Source organism: Aspergillus caelatus (assembly GCF_009193585.1).
Source record: "Aspergillus caelatus strain CBS 763.97 unplaced genomic scaffold BDV27scaffold_402, whole genome shotgun sequence".
In the NCBI taxonomy this organism is placed as follows: Eukaryota; Fungi; Ascomycota; class Eurotiomycetes; order Eurotiales; family Aspergillaceae; genus Aspergillus; species Aspergillus caelatus.
Window position 1 is genome coordinate 1 of NW_022475665.1, and position 20,594 is coordinate 20,594.

Sequence of the window (20,594 nt, forward strand, 5' to 3'; positions counted from 1 at the left end):
TTTTTTTTTGGCCTGTTTGTGTTGCATTGATAAGACACTACTAGTAATACTAGAGACCCCCCACTGAAATGGAGGCGATTACTCACTTCCCATCAAAGAAGCCATCTACTTCTACCTACGACCTGTTACCAATGTAGAATATCTTCTCACATTCTCTGGCTTTACATGTGTTCTTGTTTACCTAATCTATCTTGATATCCCTGACAATCGCATGACTTTTGTCCAAGATATCACCTTTGAATTAATTATTCGTGATATATAAGCACAAAATGACAGCCGGTGACATAGAAAGCAATCCGAACGAAAAGGTCCTCCCGCCGGGGGTGTACCGACGCAAGATCCCATATTTCCGCATGCTCATCGATCAAGGTGCCATCACCCACGATGTCCTCCACTTTGACTACCCCGGTTCAGGAACGGAGGAGGATCCATATGTCGTGTCCTGGATCCCAAACGACTCCCGCAATCCCCAGCTCTTCGATTTTTCCAGGAAATTGACCATCACCCTGGTCGTCGCGTTTTCAACAATGATTGTCGCCTTGACATCGTCCGCATACAGCGGCAGTGTGGGGAGTATTGTTACATCATTCGACGTCAGCACGGAGGTAGCGACCCTGGGATTATCACTGTTTGTCCTAGGGTTCGCAGTGGGTCCCTTACTGTGGGCACCCATTAGTGAAGTCTTCGGACGCCAGAGACCCTTCTTTGCCAGCTTTCTGGCCATGGCTGCATTTTCAGCTGGCTGTGCCGGCACTCAGAATATCTGGTCACTAGTGATCCTGCGCTTCTTCGCAGGCGCGTTTGGATCTGCACCGTTGACCAATGCTGGAGGCACAATATCTGATATGTTTACAGCTCGCCAGCGTGGTTTAGCGCTCAGTTTGTATGCTGCTGCACCCTTCTTAGGGCCTGCCCTCGGTCCAATCATCGGCGGGTTCCTGAGTATGAACGCTGGCTGGAGATGGGTGGAAGGCTTTCTAGCTGCTTCTGGAGGACTCGTATGGATCATGATGGCCCTCGCAGTTCCGGAGACCTACGCACCTCTTCTATTACGACAACGCGCTGAGCGCCTGTCCCACGTCACAGGCAAGGTCTACCGTAGCAAGATTGAGCTTGACAAAGGCAAAGTGGCGCTTAGTGCCTTGCTTAGGAGGTCCCTCTCCAGACCATTGGTACTGCTTTTCACAGAGCCTATTGTCCTCCTCTTCGCCATTTATATCGCCATCATCTACGGTACACTATATATGTTCTTCGCCGGATTCCCCATTGTATATGAGCAGGGTCGAGGCTGGAACCCCGGAGTTGGCGGCCTAGCCTTCCTCGGAATCATGATTGGCATGATAATAGGCATCATCTTCACTATCCCCGCCAACATGCACTTTATAAAGATCCAGGACCGACTCGGCGGCTTTGCACCCCCAGAAGCCCGACTCCTCCAGTGCATGGTCGGTGCTGTAGCCATCCCGATTAGCCAGTTCTGGTTCGCCTGGACGGACTACCCTTCTATCCACTGGATCGTGAGTATCATCGGCACGGCACCATTCGGCTTTGGCGTCATCCTCATTTATCTCGGCGTCATGAACTACCTGATCGACTCGTACACCATCTACGCAGCGTCTGTGCTGGCTGCCAACACCATCCTCCGATCGATATTCGGCGCCGTCTTTCCCCTTATTACGGGATACATCTACGACGGCGTCGGTATCCATTGGGGGCCGTCTATTCCTGCATTTCTGTCGCTGCTGTGCACGCCCGCTCCCTTTTTGTTTTACCGCTATGGTGCCGGTATTCGCAAGCGGTGCAAGTATTCCGCTGAATCGTTTCAATACATGCAAAAGTTGCAAGAGAATGCGGCAAACAGTACCAACACAGAGACCAAGCAGCCGGCCGTGCAGGCGAGTGAGAAGTCTACTGCAGAAACGAGATAAGCAGCTGTCATATCTGCCGACAAGAGCTGGCCTCTCAAGACTACGTTAATAATTGTACAGGCGTATAAAAGTTGTTTGCACATATGTATATAGAGCTAGAGATCATACTTAGACAAAAGTTTAGATTAGACCAAATGAATAGTTAGATATCATGGCATGCTTCAGTCTTCTTCTTACTTTTTCTTCTACAGAGCGTTTTGCAGTGTTTCTCGTCACAAGGCAAGGCATCAACATAATGGATATCGAAAAGACCTGGAACATATATATCCGGTACTTGCTCAGAAAATAATGGAGGTTACCGTTGTGTAGTGCCGAGTGCCATGAAGATAGGACTCTGATATACTTCAATCTCCCGGAGGTTTTACTAATTGTCCATCATGGAATCATTGCAAAGCGTACCTAGTATATATTTATGCCATCGTGAATACCCCCATATAAATCTAAAATTGATGCAGACTGTCCAACATATTTACATCAACCTTACCAGGTGCTCGATATATATTTTGCTGACAAGGGCAGAGCATCATAAACTTCTATATCTCCCAGACAGCGATATATACCATCTTCAATTAGCCAAACACGTTACCTCTCGTCCAATTAACGTCCCTCACTCCTTATATCCAACAATCATGCAGGAATAAAAGAGAGAGAAATATAAAGTAAAAAAATGTAACTTACCATATGACTAAGGTTCGAAGCGGATGTTCTCCGCATCTCGGACAAGATCCGTAAATCTCCCCCCAAAAAAGAGACGCGGGGCAGATCCGAAAGCGGAACAGCCGAAGGAAAAGCCATGACTATATAATCACCATACACGACCAATAACTATACATAACCCAATCTTCAAACCAATGCACCTCAATCAAAACCCACTACAATCAATTCCATTGTACTCAAAGGGACAAAAGCCCATAATAAAATGGACCCCCAACAAGAAAAGAAACACATCGCCGCAGGGGATGCAGAATCCTTCACCACAAAAGTCCTCACAGCAAACGGCGTGCCGCTCGAAAACGCCACGATAATCAGCAAATGCCTGGTACAAGCCGACCTTCGGGGCGTAGACACCCACGGCATAAACCGGATCCCCTCATACATGGAACGGATCCGGCAGGGCGTGCTAGAGGCCAAGGCCCAGCCAGCCCTGAACCAGATCACACCTGTTGTTGCACAAATAGACGGACAGAATGGGTTCGGGTTCGTGGCGGCGCACATGGGGATGGCGCGGGCGATTGAGATGGCGCGCGAATATGGCATCGGGTTCGTGTCTGTCAAGCACTCGAATCATTTTGGCATGTCGGCGTGGATAGTGCAGCAGGCGTTGGATGCGGGGATGATGAGTCTTGTGTTTACGAACTCGTCGCCTGCGTTGCCGGTTTGGGGCGGGAGGGAGAAGTTGATGGGGGTTTCGCCTTTGGCGTGTGGGGCGCCGGCTGGGAAGGAGAAGCCGTTTATTCTGGATATGGCGCCTTCGATTGCGGCGCGGGGCAAGATTTATAAGGCTGCCCGGCGCGGGGAGAAGATCCCTACTGATTGGGCGTTGGATGGGGAGGGGAGGCAGACAGACGATCCGAATCGCGCGTTGGAGGGCGTTATGTTGCCGATGGGCGGTCCCAAGGGGTCGGCGTTGGCGGTTATGATGGATGTGTTTTCTGGGGTTTTGTCGGGGTCCGCGTTTGCTGGGCATGTTACGGGCCCTTATGATCCGTCGAAGCCTGCAGACGTGGGCCATTTCTTGGTGGCTATTAAGCCGGATTTGTTTATGGGATTGGACGACTTCAAGGAGCGTATGGATTATCTTTATCAGAGAGTGGTCGGATCTGAGAAGATGGCTGGCGTGGACCGGATTTACTATCCCGGGGAGATTGAACAGATTACGCGTGAGGAGAGAGTGAAGTCGGGGATTCCTTTTGTTCAGGCTGAAATTGACGCTTTGAATAAGGAGGCGGATAAGGTCGGGGTGGAGCATCTTGTCGTGTCATAGACTGCTTGGGCTTATATTGCACGGTCTTTCATGTCTGTAGCATCATAACTGGCTATTTTTAGGATTTTTAATGAAGATATAGTTTCCTGGTCATCCAAAAAATACCAGAATAGTAGCATAATAACGAATCAAGTGGTACAAACGACTGGCGACGAACAGTAAGCAAGGATAAATGACGTACAGCACATAGAATAGCAAAGCCAGAACCTTCATAACACAAAACCAGTGAAGCAAGAACCAACCAAAGGTAATTCATCAACCGTAAAACCAATACTCGGCCGCATATTCCACCTGAAACGTACCCTTACGATTTTGGCAATTAGTTGGAGGCTGACCTCCCACAGTATGCAGGCGGTAAACTTCCTGAGAAACATATCAGCATCAATTTACAAATGACAAAACATACCCAACTTACTGTGATGCCAGTTCCATTGACCGAGGTAAGCTTCAACCAAGGCACGTTAGCAGTGTTATCGTCAGGTGCTCCACTACTAGCATTCTTTTTAGTTGCCATCCAGTCACTCCCACCAGCAAGTTGCAGATCAAAAACTGGCTGGCCAGCAGCATTAAACTCATGTTTTCCCAAGATGAACTTTGTAGCTGACGAGGAGAGCTGACTGCCAAGCAGGGCAAGGAATGGTAGTGTCTCTGAGTTTACTGCTCTCACAACTGGGGTGAAGTTGTGAAGAAGTGCTGGATTAAATGCAGCCAAGCAGGAAACATCGAGCAACGTTGCAACGGCTCCCGCTGCCTGGGACGCTGTAGTGTTGGAGTCTTCTTGGCAAGTGTAGTTTTGGGTTCCTCGGCCCACCGTCACGTATTTGAGATGGAGGTCTGGGCTGGGCCCAGGGAGCGATCTATGAGGCGGGAGGCTAGTTTTGGCGAGAGAGCAGTTGGAAACGTGGGCGTTGTCGAGATAGAAGGAGATCTGGGAGAACGTAGTGGCGAGGTCGGGGAGGGAGGGTAAGGCTTCGGCATGGATTATGGCAAGACAGAAGAGGAGTAAGTTGGTGAGCAACATATTGGATGAAGTGTTGATTAACGTGGAGGAAGAGGGAAGTAACAGTCAGGATATTGAGGCTTGTGGAGAAGGACCCAGGGTTTGACAGTGTAGGAAAATTGTATGGGACATGGATTGCAGGAGATATACTCATCTTATATATAGTGTTTCTGTGTTTGGGGATTCACTCTGGCCGCTTAACACATCCAACTCACTCATAATTACCATTCCATAACCCTCTTAGATCCCTTACAAAGTAATTGTGAATGAGTTCACAGTTTATGCCTTGGCGGGACTTCTACTTTGATAGTACTGTGGTGAGAAGCTTTACAAAAATACTGTTCCATAGAGAGGCAAGAATTTGATAGAACCTGTTGGATATGTACACTGCCTCCTTACATAGACCCTCACTCTCGAATAGGTTACCAAACCAGAAATCCTTCAAGGCTAATCTGAAGACACCGCATCTGCTACAGCCGCTCGGTGAGGATAACAACCTTTTTGGCTCTTTGTAGGTTTTTGTACTTTGAATATCTATTAAACCCCTTTAGCTCAAATAATTGAAACCTTCGGTATCGTTTCGACGATGTTTCCTTGTTTTTAATTTGTTACATTGTAAGTATGAGGGCTACGGGTAGCAGAATTAGCCGCCGGATCCTGGTCTTTGTATAGAATTCATAAAGGATAAACAGCCGCACATGAGACCTCGAGGGAAATGTGCCTCACCATTCCGGTTGATAATAAAGTTTATGCACTGCAAAGCCATTAAGGGGCACAATGAAGAGTTGGAATGGTGGCCAAGATGATTAAATATGCCGGAGACATAACCAACCGCATACGGTTGTTAAGCGCCCGTACATCGACACGTGTCATGGATTAAATTGATACAATTACCTATCTATGTAGTCTCGGAGAGATGGAAATTTGTTGTTGCTGGGCGCTTAGTGAAAGTGAACTCCCGTATGAGGTGATGCTCGACATTCGATAAAACGTACCTAATTCATCTCAATCAACTAAGACAGGAATTGAGTGACAAGTGTGTAAGGAGCGCTTTAGGTAGGATATTCTCTAACAACAGGTCATGAGATAGAGACAAGTCACCAGACTAGGATAGTCATCGGAGTTTCATCGATGCACGGCACAACCCTATGGGCTTCTACTTTCACTGACCTGCATAGCTAGGTGTTACAGTGTATATGCCTCATGACACCAGTCAAAACTTTTGCATGTCAGAAGAATAGTATGTTCGGTGAACCTCAGTGAATATATTCGTGAATAACGTTATCTAGCACTCCACCGTCTGAAAGGGTATCAAAGCTCAGTTGAGCTGGTATCTAATTATTAGTTGATAATATGTCATTACAATGTGTTGTTAATAGCCAATAGCATAAGACACACCCCCTCCTCTAAAGGCTGCACTATCCTGAGTACCAAACATTTCTGCAGTAGTACAGGGGCGTCGTTAAATCTCGTCATCCTTAGCCTCTTTAACCAGATGGCCACTGCTGCCCTCATCGAGTTCCGTATAGCCGTGCATGGGCCGTGAGCGACGCTTAGAGCCGAGCATGGAAGTTTGTCGGAGGTGGCCTCCTGGTATTGGTTGCATCTCCAACTCTGGATCTCGTGAGACCGTTCCTCCGCGTCCTAGGGATGACTGCTGCCGAGTCGTTCCTTCGGTGGTCCTTGACCGAGATGCTTCCCGCTCTCCACGGTAGAACCCGTATAAAACTGGGGCATTAGCCACGATTGCCGCCGCAAAAAGCTCCACAGATGCCCACGTTGTGCGATTCACCTGCGCTGTGGAATGCTGGGCATTTTGAGGAAGACGGATAACGGTAATCACGACGATGAAAAAGCCAACAGCGAAAAGGGCCGCGAGTTGCAGTTTCCTAATAGATGCAGTGGTCAGTAGGTGAGGTTAACAAGAACCCGTTCCTAAAGCACTTAGTCCTTGACGTGATCAAAGAGCGCTCTTACTCCATTAAAGGCCGTTTAACCTTGACCAATAGTGGGACCGGCAAAACGATCAACATCAGATCCGTAACGATGTTTAGGACGCCTATAGTCGCCCCACAAGTTATTAGCCTCCCTCTTTGCCGGAGAAAACATCAACTTGTGTGTACCCACCTAGGACAATCAGCTGTAGCTGTGCTTGAGAGCAGAGTCCTATCGGTCTTCGTTAGTGAGCGATCCCGGATGTCCAACGCAATGGGGCGCACGCACCAGGGTCTGGCAGCACAATCCAGTAATGGTCGAAAGGGTCGCATTCCGTGAAGGTCACAATCTGAACTGTCACGTAGGTGGCCGCAAATATGAGGACATATGTGCCCAGGGTTATGCGTTCCCAGCTGAGGTTTCGAAGCAAATGACGGTACGTGTCGAGCAAGATGAACTTCTGAAGCCAGAGACTGAGATTCCTGGCGTCAGCTGCCGGGGTTCTGTTTTGTTCAACAGATAAAAAAAAATCAAGTGCGTACTATGTGTTGTAGAAGACTCGATTAACCAAGGTGAACTTGCTCGCGGTTTCTCGACGGTAGATCTCCTCCGGGGTGAAGTGGTGCGAATATCGAAATCCAGGCGACATGTTATTCGTGCCCCAGATAATAATGACATGGACGAGCGCCAGCCGGATCAATGCACAGAGAATCGCACAGAGCGACAGATAATCACCCAAGACGAATGCTTTCCCACGAATTTTCCGCATCACCAAGCGTATCGAGATTAACCCGACCGCACACCAGGTGAGAACCCATAGGGACACCAGAGTCGCGTCGTCCATGGTAGCTCTATGACTTTAGCATCGTGTCGGCTGTGTCGAATGCGATCGAGTTCGGCAGCCGAACCTGGTGCGATCCTATATGAACAGATCGCAACTCCCGGTCGGCCTCGGTTTTTCACCATTTTTCACACACCTCTGTGCAGAGACCCAGTTTCAGGATTCCAATACGAAAACTTAATTTTTTAGGGTTCGCTAGAAGTGTTAGTCTGGGACCGTTCTTCTCGTACGCACTTCGAGAGTATGCGCTAAGTTCCTTATAGCAAAGTCTGCATCCGCCTTGGGACAGTTCTGAACGAATCATTTTACAATAAGAGTACAATTAATATAGGGGGAATTGTATGACTTACATTTTAGGGCCCACCAAAGGGAGATGTTCAGTTAACCTTACCTTTCATAGTAAAACGGGACGGAACCGGTGTCTCACTGCCCACACGAGGAGCTCCACTATTCCACCGGCAACCCGATGGTCTGATTGCTCTCTGCCGAAGATCCCCCGTCTTCTCTCCCAACTCGGATTGATATTTTTTTTTTCTTCATATCCCTGTCAACTGTATATTCCAGAAGCAGCCAAGATGCGGTTTGGTAGCGCTCTAGCAGGGATCTTGATCTCAATTACCGGCACCAATGCCGTAGCGCACAACCCCATCGTTTCCAATGCTGAGGTAGCTTATCACCGCAATTATCTGTACGTCGGGGGCCAGTATGTGCAGGACAACTCAGGCGGACATGTCTTCACTGATCAGATGTATGTGGAGAAACTCACTCCCACGCAAGGAGTGACCAAGGAGCACCCGGTTGTGTTTATTCATGGTCAAGCGCAAACCGGCACGGTAAGCTTCAAAATGTCCCAACCGCGGAAAGAAAAGGCTGCTTGACTAACTCTGGGGCTACAGAACTGGCTGAACAAGCCCGATGGTGGAAGCGGCTGGGCTTCCTACTTCCTCTCTCAAGGCTACGAATGCTACCTGATCGATCAGACCTTCCGTGGCCGCAGCCCCTGGTTCCCAAGTAATGGCACCCTTAAAACCTACAGCGCTGAGATCTTGCAGCAGCGATTTACAGCCGCGAAGCATTACATGCTCTGGCCCCAGGCCGCGCTGCACACTCAGTGGAACGGTACTGGCATGATGGGTGATCCCGTTTTCGACACCTACTACGCCTCGACTGTGGAGTTCTTTGGATCCAGTACCGGTCAACAGTATACCATGCAGGAGGCCGGTGCGGCATTGCTGGACCTTATCGGTCGCCCGGTGGTTCTGCTCTCCCACTCGCAAGGAGGTCTTATGCCATGGATCATCACTGATGTACGCCCGGACCTTGTCCACGCCATCGTGTCCCTGGAACCTACCGGCCCTCCCTTCCAGGAGGCTGTCTTCAGCAACACGTCTTCTCGTCCGTACGGTCTCACGGACATTCCCCTTACTTTTGAGCCCGCCGTGTCGGATCCCAAGAAGGACCTTGTGCGCCAGGTTATCCCCAGCAACTCCACTGCGCAGTCCCCTTGCGTCATTCAAGCCGATCACCCGGCGCCTCGCAAGCTTGTTAACCTGCAAAAGGTGCCGACTATGATCTTGACCACTGAGTCTTCTTACCATGCTCCCTATGACTGGTGCACTGTCAAGTTCTTGCGCCAGGCTGGCGTGCCCACGGAACATCTGCAGTTGGGTGAGATTGGCATCCACGGTAACGGTCACATGGTGTTCATGGAGAAAAACAGTGACCAGGTCGCGGAGGTCATCCAGACGTGGATTGAGCGCCAGTAACTGGTCTCTTGAGAAGGACTGATGTGGCTAGTCTTGACCCAGTTGAATGAATCCTGGCGGGACCAGTGAATTAAGAAAACACACCAACGTATAATCATGTATTATAATTCCTTCGTTTATGAATACACTCGAACCTGCATGGCGTCGCACCATGCTCAGTCTATGTATGCCTCGCAAGGCATAGGATTTTGATTAATCTTCAGGCTCCTATCATCTTCCGTGGCCATTCCAAAGCCTGCTCCCATACTGGGTCTTCACCTTTGATCTCAGCCAACAACTCAGTTACCAAATCCCGACCACACCCCTTCGCCCACCAGAAATGACTCCCCAGCTCATTCAACAGCACACCCCAATGCATCAAAACCAACAACGGAAACGGTTGGCGCATCCGCATCCCATCAATAAATTCCTTCTTTGTATAGACCAACCAAGCAAGAATAGCCACCGGATGAGACGAACGAGCAAACTTAGCAAAGCAAGATTGTAACAGGTCAATTGCCTCACGGTTAGCACCACTTTGCTCGGCACCAGCGATGCAGGTATTCAATTGACTTAGTTTCTCTATAGCAACAATCTTCTCGGAATCTAAGTCTCCAGTTCCTATCATCCAGAAGTCGTATTTAGAAAACATACTGGCTTTAAGCCACGGTCGACTGATACGGGAGACCTTAGTCGAGCCTTGTAGGAGCTCGAACACGGTGATCATGTTCTCGATCATACTGAAGCATTCGCCTCTATGCTGGGCGTTAAGGCGTGGCAGGGCGATGCCAATGACGGTTATTATGGCGGACTGGGCGAAGACTGCGTCGCAGTTTAGCGGGGTGAGGGCGTCGAGTGCTTGTCGGAATGGGGCGAATGATTTGTTGTGGTATTGAAGCGCGGTGTCAAGATATGACAGCACACAAGCGGATTCTGTGGCTGTGGCTGCTACGTGCAAGGCTGCTAATGCGAGGATGCCATGGAGTAAGAACATATGCTTAGATGCTTGTTGGGGGATGAGAACCTGCCAGTCATCCATGTCGGACTGGTCTCCGCATAGACATTTGAAGGTGTCGGTTGAGAACTTGTGCATGAGTTCGAGATCACGAAGGTCAAAGCTTGGCTCGGCGGATCTTACGGAGCTGATAGGCTGCTTGACATGGTTCTCTGACTGCGGTTGTCCCTGGTGTGGTGGGTCTGGGGAGCGATCGGCCACTGCATGAGCTGTGCGTCTCAGAGATGAGACTATAGGGATCCTCAAATAGGTACAGATGAGCTCCCGAGAGGTGCAATTGGAGCATATCGGATGTTTCTCATCGCACTAGTTTGAACAGGTTAGGGTATGTATACAGGGCTTATGGGACCCACAGGTTATCTTGGAAGAGTTCCATATTAAGAGGCACCAGGGCATTGCCGGGACATAGGTATTTCGTACCTTTACTCTCCTCTCTTTGCATTGATCGCAACCATTTCGTGATTTCTTGTGCGACCGTCGTGGTGGCATCTTGAGGACCATGTAACGACGACCCGGGCACCGGAAGTGCTGCCATGTAGTGGCAGAGATAGACCACGCTCGGTGGGCTGTCTTTACTTCAATCACGCGTATTAAGCTACGAGTGTGAGAAACACGGCCTACCGTTACCAATTCTTGTCTTATTTTCGTGGTCGAGAAACTGATGTGAGTGTGGTCGATGGTTTGCTAAATTGTAGTCATGGACGGACAAGCTCTTGGGGTAACACGACAACGAATACGAGAACGAGAACGAGAACGACCTGCCTTCTGTCAGAAAACAATGCAACGCCATGATTACCCCGTCTATCATCCCCTTTTCAATTCTCTTATATTATTGTTCAAGATAGAGCTCTAACTAGAGATACTTGACACAATCACCGCAAGAGCCAGACCTATTCTCTCCGTACGGCTCATCGCAGCTTTGAGCCAACATCTAGCTTATACCTCATCTCGGCTCCTCTCGGAGAGCCAAAAGCCACTCTAAGAATTGGTGTCTGCATACTGGTGCTATTTTTTGTGGCAAATCTACCGTGTTCAAACTGTTGGATACAGAGCAAAACAAAACTGCATGGGCAACCCAAGTCTAAAAAGCTAGCAGAAGTGCAAACTTGTCTTTCAATGACGCTACGACAACAAGCAGAACAAACTAAGCCATAAAACGAGTATAATGACCATGGCGAAAGAGACTGCTCAGCGTTCTACAACGGCCCCAAGCCAGGCTCAAACTACAACCGGTGCTCCTGGTCGCAGTCTCCTCCAGACATCTATTGTGATGTCATGTCTTTGCGCCGGAACATTCGTGGCTGCATTAGATGCCACTATCGTCACTACCTCCCTGCCCTCTATTGCTGGCCATTTCCACTCAGCTTCAGGATACACTTGGATTGGCAGTGCCTACATACTGGCTAACACCGCCTCCGTTCCCTTGTGGGGGAAACTGTCCGACATATGGGGAAGGAAGCCACTTCTGCTTTGCGGAAATGCAATCTTCTTTGCAGGAAGTTTGATCTGCTCTGTGGCCAACACAATGGCGTTGTTTCTGTTTGGCCGTGTTATGCAAGGCCTGGGTTCGGCAGCGCTGATGACATTGGTCAATATTTGTGTCTGCGACTTATTCTCTCTGAGAGATCGGGGCCTATATTTTGGTCTACTGTCCGTAGACTGGGCTTTAGCTAGCGGAATTGGTCCTATATTGGGCGGCGTGCTATCGGAGAAGGCAACGTAAGTACTACTACTACTCGAAGGTCTTGACTGAGTTCCTGACACACTAACCAATTGGCACACAACAGCTGGAGATGGTGCTTCTGGATCAACTGTATGGCATTCTCTGCTTATCTATCGCCAATGTAATAATATCCGACTGATCGCTAACTGATCAATACTGCTACTCTAGTACCAATCACGGGACTTGCATTTCTATTGCTCTGGTTAGCCCTCAAACTCGACAACCCACACACACCAATCTGGGACGGTCTCAAGGCCGTCGACTGGATCGGCTCATTATTCGTAATCGGCAGCAGCATCATGCTACTCCTCGCCCTAGACTTCGGCGGCGTCACACACCCCTGGGACTCAGCAACAGTCATCTGCCTAATCATCTTCAGCATCGTAGTTCTGGGTTTATTCGCCCTGAACGAGTGGAAACTCGCCAAATACCCAGTAATACCACTAACCCTCTTCCAGCACCGGTCCGGCATCGCCGCATTTGTCGTCTGCTTCTGTCACGGATTCATCTTCATGGGCGAGGCATACTACCTACCGCTGTACTTCCAAGCCGTCCTCGGCGCCAGCCCAATCATGTCCGGCGTCTATCTCTTAGCCTTCGTCATCGCCTGCACATTTTCAGGAGCCTTTACGGGCCTCTTCATCCAGAAAACAGGCCAATATATCCCCCCGATGTGGCTCGGCCTTGGCCTGTTAACCCTCGGAGTGGGACTCCTCATCAACCTAGAAGCAACAGCAAACTGGGGCAAGATCATCGGATTCCAGATTATCTCAGGTACAGGGATAGGCATGAACTTCGAAGGGCCGCTGCTCGCTCTGCAGGCGATTGTTGGCGTCAAGAACACCGCTACAGCTACCGCTACAATCGGGTTCGTGCGGACTATGTCGACAGCAATCTCGGTGGTTATCGGGGGAGTCGTGTTCCAGAACCAGATGGTGAAGGAAAGTACCAAGCTCGTGCAATCTCTGGGTGGTGAGCTCGCTGGTCAGTTTGGAGGTGCGAATGCCACGGCCAATGTACAGCTGATTGGGACACTTCCCTCAGATCAGAGGGAAGTGGTCCGGCAGGCTGTGTTTGCCTCATTGCGGACCACGTGGATTATGGTTCGTTTCTCTCTTCTACATAGGTGATGCCTGCTGACTATATTGTTAGTATGTTGCTTTTGCGGGAGTCAGTCTTGTTGCTGGATTCTTTGTTGGCGCTCATCATCTGTCGGAGGAGCATGAGGTGGCGGTTTTGGGGCTGCATGGTCATAGTGGTGACTCCTCGGAGGATACCACTAACAATACTCCAGCTACTCAGACCATGGAGATGCATTAACTCTAGTTATGACTTGATATGAGCGGTTCAAACCAAGTCCATCCAAGCAGAAAGATATAACCATTGCAATGTCCCATCAAGCATGAAGCCAAAGGCATATACTAGATACAGGATACAACAATGTAAAGATATTATCACTCCACAACCAACAAATCAAATCAAATCAAATCAACTCCCACTCTACGACCCAACAGACCAACCCTAGAAAAAGAAACACACAACCCCCTAATTCTAAACCCCCATACATACCCATATCCCGCGAGCAACCCACACCACCTCTACCAAACCAATCCAACCCACAATCCCAATCTGAACCCCAATCAAAATACAAATCACACTACCCAAAACTCCCCAAGTAACCAACACACACAAACACTCAAAAAGCCCCCCACAATCCAACATACCTCACCAAAGCAAAATAAGTAAAACAATGAAAACACAAGCCATACAAGATTCGCCACTGGGTAAGATGCGGCTCCTTTGGCCTAGTGGTTATGGCGTGGCTCTTATGTGGTAACTCCGTGTTCTCGGACTCCGCATGCCGACTAGCTGAAGTCGAGGGTTCGACTCCCTCAAGGAGCATGTCTTTTTTTTTTCTTTCTTCTTTCTCTTTGGGGCCCGTAGTGACATATACATACATACTGTACATACCCCGAAAGGGGAAGGATGGTGGGGTTTAGGGGTCTGGTATTTGAGTCTTAGTTCTTGCTTGGGTTGTCTTGGTCTTCATTGGTGAAGTTCTACGTCGTATGGGTGGCTAATAATAGAATGGACATACATAGTTGATGATGCTTGTACATATGCTTGTCTGGAGGATGTTTATCTAGTTCCGTCAGTGTATCTATATACATGCCATCTAGTAGGAAAGCAATAGCATTTCTGTAGTTAGACATACATAGCTACAATCTGACTTCGGACATCACACAGTGAGTCCATAGTCCATTCATTCTACATCCCCTAATATGTCAACCCGAACATATACCCACCAGAACCAGAACCTATAGAGGTTCAAACTAACCATACATGTACTAAAGACATCAAAGAAAGGCCTCTAGGGTCGGTATACCCTTCTACTCAGTCTTGCGGGGGAAGTAAATCATTGACATATCGAGATCAATGACGCTTGCTAGATATCATATCAAGCAAGTCCTAGTAAAGCAGCCTAGAATACAAGAGCAGCGCATCCGGATAGTGGATTCTACTTCACTAGTCGTACCTTTAAAGATCGAAAATCTTACTGTGATTGTTGACTGTGGTTGAGCATATCCAGTCTAGTTAGTTTATTATTGAAGGTGTATGTACGGAGTACTACTGTAGTATGGGCGGTGGCTGACATTTTTCGGTAACGGGACATACATTCTTGACATGAATCAATGTACTCCGGTGTACGGAGTAAAATACTGTTGGTATGCTGACTCGTGTAGGTCTGCTTTACAGGACAAGGCCAAGTATGTGGATCATCATGCTTTCTCGGGTTTCTTTCTCTTTTTATTGGATTTGAATTTTGTTTGTGGTATCTGAATGTACCTATACCTAACAAAATATTTATAGGGATAAGGGAATCGTGATTTCAGATCGAATCTGTATTAGACAATAATATGGTATAGTAGTAGCGACCGTAGATGACACATCGTGTCTATGCTGAAATCCAAACCAAACATGAACCCCCAACATTCCATTCCATATATGCTCCGCTCAATTGCAACGGGTATCAGTTCCTTCACGTTCAATTTCACCCGATATGTAAAAACCCGAGCCAAATCAGCTACTGGTCGTAGCATCACCAATGGAAAGCAAAGAAAAGTAATGCTCTAAAAAAAAAAAAAAAATCGGACAAAGAAAAGAAAAGAAAACGATTGCCCGCTGCGCATATTTTCCGGATCCCAAATAAGCGATGCCACGGAAACGCAGAAAAGAAGTCAAACATGTCACAACCCAGTTGGTATCTGAAGATTCATGTCAAAAGAAAAGAAAAACCAAAACCCTAGTCTAAGCGAGAGAAAGAAGTAAAATCACCATCCGGAAAACAACCAGTACCTCTATGGTCATAACGTGGGGAATAAAGAGACATCATTGCGAATTCCCGTTGCCCTTGTGCCGTGTCCTGCCGATCCATGATAAAATGAAAAGCGATAAATAAAAAGGGGTATCAATTCTCCGGTTATCACGGAGACATAAAAGAAGAGAAGTCAAGAAAATTGAAGTTGTTGTACAAGGGGTAAACCCATTCCAAAAGAAAAGAAGGTTGCGCAGCGCAGTCCGTTGAGTATCTCGATCCGAAACACTTCGTTGCTTTGCGCAAGGACAAGGCTCTGGGAAGGGTAGTAGAAAAGAAGGCCGAGCGAGGATGAGACGTGCTTATTCTTCATCCTCACCCGAGGCGCCTTCCTTCTCGCCCTTGTGAACCTTCTTGTGCCGACGAAGGTTGGAAACAACGGAAAAGTGTCGACCACAGCCCTCTACATCACAGGCGAAAGCTATAACCCAAATCATTAGTATCGCTTGCGTGCCATACCGGGATTTCCAAGAACTTACGTTTTTCACCAGTGTGACTGTACATGTGGGTCTGCAAAGACGATGGGCGGGTGAAGCGCTTGTCGCACACCTTGCACTTGTGCTTCTTCTGAGTGTTGGAGGGCATTTTCGAACTGAACTGGCTCATCATGGACTGGGGTCCCGGGGGAGCGCTACCAGTCAGGAGGTTCGATGGGCGAGGGAGAGTCCGCGACAGGTGTCCGTTCTCGTAGGACTCGGAAGTCGTGGAGCTGTAGTCGGTCACAGAAGACTCGACGGATGCGACTGAAGCGCTGTAGTATGGGTAGCTGCCACCGGAGGAGATGGAAGAACCAGAGGAGTGTGTAGAAGGGAATCCATAAGAATCTGCAGAGCCCCGGGTGTTGCGAGCATAAATGTTACGGGGAGTCAAGTCCTGGCTGAGCGCAACCATTCCGCGACTGGCGTCGAGAGCGTCACCGTAGGTAGGAGCCGAAGAAGGCTGTGATTGGCTGGCACGGGGATCACTGTAAATGAGAAAAGTGTAAGCGCACAGTTCCAAATTCCCAAGACGCGCAAAAAAGTCTTGTGGCTGGGGAGGGCCTCTTACGCATGAGATATCCGACGACTATCCGGGTGGTGCAAAGATGGGGCGTAGCTGAGAGGTGCATAGCTGGGCGGCGCGAAACTGCTCATGGACGAAGCAGTCGTGTAGGCAGGAGCCTGTTCGAAAGACGTGCGAGGCAGATCGTGGTGCAGACCCATCACTTCCGGTGCTGGGTAGCTGGTTGCAGGTGTAGTCGAATAGGTGCTGCTGGTGACCATCGAGGGCGCGGAGACGGGAATGCTCGAGTAGGGCATGGAGAGAGGGGACGGGCGGCTCACTTCCTCCTGCTTGGGGTGGTTCAGGATTGGGTTGGATGCCATGGATGTCGCGTAGACAGGGGGTGTCGAATGCGACGTAGTGTGAGCAGCGGTCCACGGGTCAGTGAACTGCGGCGTGTTGTGGTGTGGCATATTATGTTGGTAAACATTGTCAAAGCCCATACCGCCGTATTGGCGGTTCTGGTTTTCAATAACCATAGTCATGGAGGATAGTCTTGTCACGGAGATAATCTCTCAGCTTGTTTTGCTGTTGCGCGATTGGTGTTGCCGTGGAGGATCCGATATCCCCTCAGCAATTCAAACCAACGTAGGTGATAAGGACGATCAAGGGCACGATGATCGCAACCAAGTAGAACAGAAGGAGAAGCGTGTGTGTATGATTGACAGGTACGGTGAGGGGCACGATATGGAAGAGGAAGAAAGGGGAGTAAGAAGGGTGAAGATCAATTGAGACTGATCAGCGCAGAGGTAGAGAGAAGAAGGGAGTCGATGGTAGAAGTAGAAGTAAATAATGACAATCTTTCGCGGGAGGGAGCAAGGAACAAATAGATCCAGAGACAGAGTAAAAGAAAGGCCCTGAAACCCGACAGACAGGAAGAATGAAAGACAGTCTGGGGAAGGGCCCGAAGGGGATCGGCGAAGCTTATGAGCAAATACAGGATCGCAGCATGAGTGATGGAGCGCAGGGACGAAAGGAAGCCCTGTCGTTGCCGTGTTGGTGATGGGCTTTAGTGCCACTGACGACGTCCCGTCGGAGACGGTTGCAGATCGTTACTCTGGGCCGCTTAGGCTTCGAAACGGCGCCAGTGTTAAAAAAAAAATATTTTTTTTTTATAATAATAATAATAAATATTATTTTTCTAATTTTTTAATTCAAAAAAAGAGGAATTAATATTAATTGCTTTTTTAGTCCCAAAGCCAGTGTGGGCTTTTCTCAATCTCCAAATAGGAACCAGTTCCTCGGGTGACCCTCAAGGTTTCGATGGGTCTTTTTTGGCTTTCCTTGGTTTTGGATTTTTGGATTTTGTGGTTTGAATTTTTCTTTTCTTTTTCTCTCTTATTTTTCTTTTCTTCTCTGGGTGAGAGAGAGGGGAAAGTGGTTATCTTACTATCTAAGAATTTGCTTATTTTATTTTAATTTTTTTTATTCATTAAATATTATTTTCTACACATCTCCAATCATCACACCCACTCTCTATAATCTCGAATTATAGGAAAAAATTCATTTCCCTCATCACTCCAAAAAGTCTAACACCCTAATTTCACGGGAAATTAAAACCAAAAAACCCAATTGCTTATTTTCTATTTTTACCCATGGGCAAATTTCATCGTTTTCAACATGAACAACATAATCCTCATTGTAATAGCGTTTAATCATTAAGATAATCTTAAAGAGACGGACGAAAAAAAAAAATTAGGCTTGAGAATTATACGACAATTGTTTCAAAAGTAAGATCCATGACAAATCGCGATAAATTAACCAACCCCAAGACTCCCACTTAATCTGAGTAAAAGCAGGGGAGAGTGGGAGGGGTAGGGGAAACATCTGAAACTCCGGCATCGGAAAACTATAGTAGAATCATTCTTATTCTTTCCTTTTTCGATTGAAATCTATAGGCTGTGCGTAAGCTGCAATAACATCACGACTCTAGTCCTATCTAATAAAAGGTGTCGGTGATATTTGGTTAGCCATGCAGGATGGAGCCAAAAGGAAAGAGAATCAAAAATAAAATAAAATATGATGAGTTAAAAAAAAAAAAAAAAAAAAAGGAGGGAATCGATGTGGGTTTTCCGCAGAGAAAGTGAAGTAAAAGACATATGGAGTCGAAAAAGCGCTGGCTAAAACTACGGATGCCCTCTCAGGAGGCAGAGAGGTATGGAGTCCGACTACACGCGTACGTACACCGTATGTCACATAGTACTTCCGTGTGTCTTGTCGTCTGTGCAGAGTGTGTGGTGTGTGAGGAAGAGTGTACGCGAATAATCATCAGGGGCGGTGGGCTGAACACAAGAGATGTTGACGACTAGCACGACTAGGGAAGAAAGCTCCCTCACAGCCAATGTTGAATGTTTAGTGTAAAGGGGGGCGGCGGCGGCGGGGGAGACAGTTTGTGCCGTGTCTCTAGTAAGTAGTGTGTCTGGAGGGGGCAACCAGCACTAAAGCAGGAAAGCGTGGGCAGAAAGTCAGAAAGGGTCAGAAAATTGTAAAAAATTCCACTGGCGCAGGCAACGCCAAGACTTGAGCTTAGATGCAGCGACCAAGGTTCGCCGTGAGCCCTTGGGAGTTGGGTGTGTTTCAAGGTAGCGGGGAAGAGGGAGATCACAAAGATGCGTCAAAGGGTATACCCGTTCCGTGGGGGAGACTTTCTCGCTGGCCGACTGGAGATAAAAAAGCTCCCAGTGAGAAAGTAGTGCTGGTTTAGTGGATCCTCGTTGGTTTGAAACTCCACTTCCTTTGCGCTGATTGCTTGGTTTTCTGTCCCTTTTTCTCTTTTTTACTCTATACGGACTACTCTGTCGGGTTCTTCCATTCCCAGCCCATCGAAGGTGGGAATCTTTCAAGCCTCCCGAAAAATACCGAGCCGTACTGCGTTGTCCTTTAAGATAGATGTATACTCCGGAGTACAAAGATACTAGATACAATAAACTAGAAAGAACAATCTCTTAATATGAAAACTGCAATGACATCAGAAATAACAATAAAATACAAATCCATAGAAACATTAAAGAAAGAATAAATAAAAAAGTGAATAATCCCAGTGCGCATTCCTCAGCAGACCAGCACAAAAGTCCAGTAAAGGCCAAGACTCCAGTCCCGATCCTTCGCGCACAGCGATTGGCCCGTTTGCTCGGGGAGGATGGTGAGTTGGCCTCCTGGCAACCTGCAGTGTGCTGCGGGCTGCAGTGACGGCGGTAATACCGGTAATACTCCCTCGAGGGCCTCTGATTCGCACACCATCCCACCTGTTTCTGGTAACTTTACCCTACTTTTACTTTTACGGTTTGACTTTCTGAGGCTACGATAAAAAAAAAAAAAAAGCCAGCCTGCGAGATCCTGTAGTGGCATGTCCATCCTTCGGTATGGAGCACGTGCATACAGAGAGCTGCATAGCTGTTAGGAGCTTTGACAAACATTCCTTTTTTTCCTCATGGTTCTGTGCAATTCATGCTGCAAATGCCGGCCGCGTACTCCATTCTTTTGATAACATGTACATACATACATGCATACATGCATACTGTCTACATGCGTCGATGTGGTGGTTCTGCCTTGCTTATACGATGCTGGAGTGAATCGAGGGGGAGGGGAAAGTTGAGGGGAGCAGAAGGTGATAGACCAAATAGGTAAAACAGTTGGATAGGGTAGTAGTCTCTTGAGGTATGGTACGTTATCATTTATGGAATCCACATGCATATGGACAACCATCCATGGAGTAAGTTAAGTCTCGGAGGTGAGGTGGTCTTCGGACACGGACACACGCACACACACACACACACACACACACATGAACTTTGTTCAAATACGTGAATCCATTCGGGATATACTCCATATGTACAAGCGTTGAGCGATTGAAGCAAAAGAGGGGGAGCGAACAACAACGAAAATTAAATTAAAACACGAATGAGCATAAGAAGAGTATACAATAGTATATTCTCTGCACAATGACGACATCACAGACACAAAGCGTTACACCCGACACTCGTTCTGCAGAGATCATGCTCTTCCC

At 48.0% G+C, this 20,594-nt stretch overlaps 8 protein-coding genes and 1 non-coding gene across 9 annotated transcripts; 5 read left to right on the plus strand and 4 right to left on the minus strand.

Annotated features, from left to right (window-relative positions):
* Positions 1-81: 81 nt before the first annotated feature.
* On the plus strand, positions 82-2,076 carry BDV27DRAFT_138707 (MFS transporter). The gene has a single exon (XM_032069301.1). It carries the CDS (start codon positions 270-272, stop codon positions 1,926-1,928), a length of 1,659 nt encoding a protein of 552 aa, XP_031920852.1. The 5' UTR covers positions 82-269; the 3' UTR covers positions 1,929-2,076.
* Positions 2,077-2,790: 714 nt separating this feature from the next.
* On the plus strand, positions 2,791-3,942 carry BDV27DRAFT_170143 (Ldh family oxidoreductase). The gene has a single exon (XM_032075217.1). It carries the CDS (start codon positions 2,848-2,850, stop codon positions 3,910-3,912), a length of 1,065 nt encoding a protein of 354 aa, XP_031920853.1. The 5' UTR covers positions 2,791-2,847; the 3' UTR covers positions 3,913-3,942.
* Positions 3,943-4,167: 225 nt separating this feature from the next.
* On the minus strand, positions 4,168-4,933 carry BDV27DRAFT_164204 (DUF3455 domain-containing protein; the record flags this gene model as incomplete). The annotated part of the gene is made up of 2 exons (XM_032073660.1): positions 4,168-4,275; positions 4,328-4,933. 2 exons carry the CDS (start codon positions 4,931-4,933, stop codon positions 4,168-4,170), a joined length of 714 nt encoding a protein of 237 aa, XP_031920854.1.
* Positions 4,934-6,374: 1,441 nt separating this feature from the next.
* BDV27DRAFT_151045 (uncharacterized protein) lies at positions 6,375-7,691 on the minus strand (the record flags this gene model as incomplete). The annotated part of the gene is made up of 4 exons (XM_032071321.1): positions 6,375-6,801; positions 6,890-6,971; positions 7,136-7,320; positions 7,390-7,691. The coding sequence occupies 4 exons, from the start codon at positions 7,689-7,691 to the stop codon at positions 6,375-6,377; spliced, it is 996 nt and encodes a 331-aa protein (XP_031920855.1).
* A 572-nt stretch (positions 7,692-8,263) lies between these two features.
* BDV27DRAFT_170147 (alpha/beta hydrolase) lies at positions 8,264-9,485 on the plus strand (the record flags this gene model as incomplete). Its single annotated transcript, XM_032075218.1, has 2 exons — positions 8,264-8,521; positions 8,585-9,485. 2 exons carry the CDS (start codon positions 8,264-8,266, stop codon positions 9,452-9,454), a joined length of 1,128 nt encoding a protein of 375 aa, XP_031920856.1. The 3' UTR covers positions 9,455-9,485.
* Positions 9,486-9,653: 168 nt separating this feature from the next.
* BDV27DRAFT_170149 (Zn(II)2Cys6 transcription factor domain-containing protein) lies at positions 9,654-10,937 on the minus strand (the record flags this gene model as incomplete). The annotated part of the gene is made up of 3 exons (XM_032075219.1): positions 9,654-10,054; positions 10,088-10,754; positions 10,869-10,937. 3 exons carry the CDS (start codon positions 10,935-10,937, stop codon positions 9,654-9,656), a joined length of 1,137 nt encoding a protein of 378 aa, XP_031920857.1.
* A 307-nt stretch (positions 10,938-11,244) lies between these two features.
* Positions 11,245-15,088, plus strand: BDV27DRAFT_170153 (MDR family MFS transporter; the record flags this gene model as incomplete). The annotated part of the gene is made up of 6 exons (XM_032075220.1): positions 11,245-12,167; positions 12,236-12,261; positions 12,340-13,274; positions 13,324-13,420; positions 14,929-14,939; positions 15,050-15,088. The coding sequence occupies exons 1-6, from the start codon at positions 11,614-11,616 to the stop codon at positions 15,086-15,088; spliced, it is 1,662 nt and encodes a 553-aa protein (XP_031920858.1). The 5' UTR covers positions 11,245-11,613.
* BDV27DRAFT_t238 lies at positions 13,966-14,073 on the plus strand. The gene has a single exon. It is a non-coding gene; the product is annotated as a tRNA-Ile (tRNA).
* Positions 15,089-15,560: 472 nt separating the features above from the next.
* On the minus strand, positions 15,561-17,508 carry BDV27DRAFT_80307 (uncharacterized protein). The gene is made up of 3 exons (XM_032077636.1): positions 16,595-17,508; positions 16,027-16,511; positions 15,561-15,968 (listed from the first exon to the last, which is right to left on the minus strand). The coding sequence occupies exons 1-3, from the start codon at positions 17,071-17,073 to the stop codon at positions 15,850-15,852; spliced, it is 1,083 nt and encodes a 360-aa protein (XP_031920859.1). The 5' UTR covers positions 17,074-17,508; the 3' UTR covers positions 15,561-15,849.
* Positions 17,509-20,594: the final 3,086 nt, after the last annotated feature.

Excerpts from the sequence above, each read along its gene's own strand:
- BDV27DRAFT_80307 (XM_032077636.1), bottom strand. The coding sequence starts at position 17,073 with ATGACTATGGTTATTGAAAACCAGAACCGCCAATACGGCGGTATGGGC. Across the intron at positions 16,512-16,594 it reads AGTCGTCGGATATCTCATGC|TGATCCCCGTGCCAGCCAAT; the intron begins GTAAGAGGCCCT and ends TCTCATTTACAG. Across the intron at positions 15,969-16,026 it reads CAGTCACACTGGTGAAAAAC|CTTTCGCCTGTGATGTAGAG; the intron begins GTAAGTTCTTGG and ends TTTGGGTTATAG.
- BDV27DRAFT_138707 (XM_032069301.1), top strand. The coding sequence starts at position 270 with ATGACAGCCGGTGACATAGAAAGCAATCCGAACGAAAAGGTCCTCCCG.
- BDV27DRAFT_170143 (XM_032075217.1), top strand. The coding sequence starts at position 2,848 with ATGGACCCCCAACAAGAAAAGAAACACATCGCCGCAGGGGATGCAGAA.